The 1855-nt window shown below is 48.4% G+C and overlaps 1 protein-coding gene across 1 annotated transcript; it reads right to left on the bottom strand.

The window, feature by feature from the left end:
- Window positions 1-27: 27 nt before the first annotated feature.
- Window positions 28-1587, bottom strand: LOC110035286 (the record flags this gene model as incomplete). Its single annotated transcript, XM_020739517.1, is given in 2 exon segments — window positions 28-1254; window positions 1318-1587. Coding segments are annotated over 2 exon segments (1377 nt in total), but the record flags the coding sequence as incomplete, so codon positions are not given.
- Window positions 1588-1855: the final 268 nt, after the last annotated feature.

Here is a 1855-nt window from a genome sequence, read left to right on the forward strand (position 1 = left end):
CCCCTGCTAAACGTTCTTTCTTTTATGTAAATAATAAATATGATTACACAACTACGTTAGGTGATGGCAGATTGTACATATACATCATCTACCTAATTAATTTTAATTCTAAGAAACTAAAAAAATATTACTAATTTGGTCGAGAAATCATCTGGACCCTCCATTTCGCTTCCCTTCCTCCGATACGTACACCTCGCATTGGATCGAAGTTTTCCCCACCCTGAAACCCGGCACCACCGTAAACGCAACGGTGCAGCCTGCCGGGGAAGCCGTCGGAAAATTCGCCGGAGAGGCGGTGACGCTCTCCATGTAAACCTCCGAGAATCTGCAGCCTCTCTTCACCTGAAAAATGGTGGCATCCACCTCCGGCCCGTACGAGAAGAAGAGGCAGTGAAGAAGCCAAACCCTCTTCGCCATTTCAGCGAACAATGCGAAGAACTCCGTGTCCGGAAAAGCTCCGCCGGTGCTTATGGCTGCCCTCTGATCAAGGTTTCCGAAGAAGGAAACCTCCATCCTCGGGTGCACCAAGAAGAGATACTTCGTTCTGATGAGCTTTTCAAGCTCCGTTCCTCCTCCGGCTTCAACCAGCTTTCCTGAACTCAGTTCGAGGAACTCCTGGAAGAATCTCCGGCGATCCAGTGATGACCGCCGGCCATCGAACGAGACGCCAAAATCAGGGTGCCGAAAGTCGGAGAAGATGCACCGGGAGACGAAAGATTGGAAAGCGTGAGCCCAGTGAGCAGACTTACCTCTGACAACAGGTTGAATTACTCCTGCGGCCGTGTCCAAATCCCAACCAGCCGAATCCATCTCGCGCATCATTTGCTCGACGAAATTCCTGATTGATTTCACGGCCGAGCATAGCACGGCAAAGAAGTGCTTAGGATCAGGCAAGGACTGGTGAAGGTTGTCGATAGAGAGAGTACGGCCGGGACGGAGCTTGGATTCAAGGGAGCGATTGAAGCGCGTTGAATCCTGGAGCCGGGTTTGGAGTAGTTTGATCTCGACGTCTCTGCTATAGAGACTGGACTCCAGCTTTCTGATGGTGATTTCGTAGGTTTTGAGTAGGTTTCGCTGCTCCTGTAGCTGCGGCACCAGAATTTGGGAGTCCGCCGGCGATGACAGGGTTTCTAATTGTTTAGGGCTTTTGAGATAAGATTGCTTTAGCATAGACAGATGCTTGAGCTCCGATACAACAGCCTGGTCTGAAGCCTGAATGGTGTCTGGATCGTAGGGCGATTCCGCGACCTGGAGCTGAGCATAGGCAGCTTTAATGGCGGAAACGCTCGCGAATATATTGGCGAGAAGAGAATCTACCTCTAACTCATTTCTGTTGTTGCCGCTGCTGCTACTGCTGGCTGATTCATCCAGCTTAGGCTTCTCCTTAGGATTACAATCGGTGGAAATACGGGAATCTATGAACCCCGATAGATTGGACTTCAGCTTCTGGTTATAGCTTTCTTCATCGAACACACCGGAGAAGGTGGCAGTCCGGCGGTGGCGGAAGATCTTGGTGACCGTCCTGGTGAGGGAGCCAAGCCTAGTGGCCGGCGAGGGCTTCGTGGTTTCCATGGCTGCTTCGCTTCTGTTGCAGGGAAGGCCATAAAAATATGGGATTACGGAGGCGAAAGAAGGATTCCCAACGTTCCCGGCTTTAACTTAAATAATTATTATAGAATTAAAGTAAAAAATTAAAAAAAAAAGTTAAAATATTCCATTCAGGCATAAAAATAAAGCATTGTAATATATATTTGAGTACATAAGATGTACGCAGGGGAGTTATATCCGAGTTATACTCTCTGTAACCTCCGTGTAATTCCCTTGTAACTTTCGTGTAACTTATTTGTACCCATGA

The sequence above is a fragment of the Phalaenopsis equestris genome, unplaced genomic scaffold (assembly GCF_001263595.1).
Source record: "Phalaenopsis equestris unplaced genomic scaffold, ASM126359v1 Scaffold197138, whole genome shotgun sequence".
NCBI classification, from domain to species: domain Eukaryota; kingdom Viridiplantae; phylum Streptophyta; class Magnoliopsida; order Asparagales; family Orchidaceae; genus Phalaenopsis; species Phalaenopsis equestris.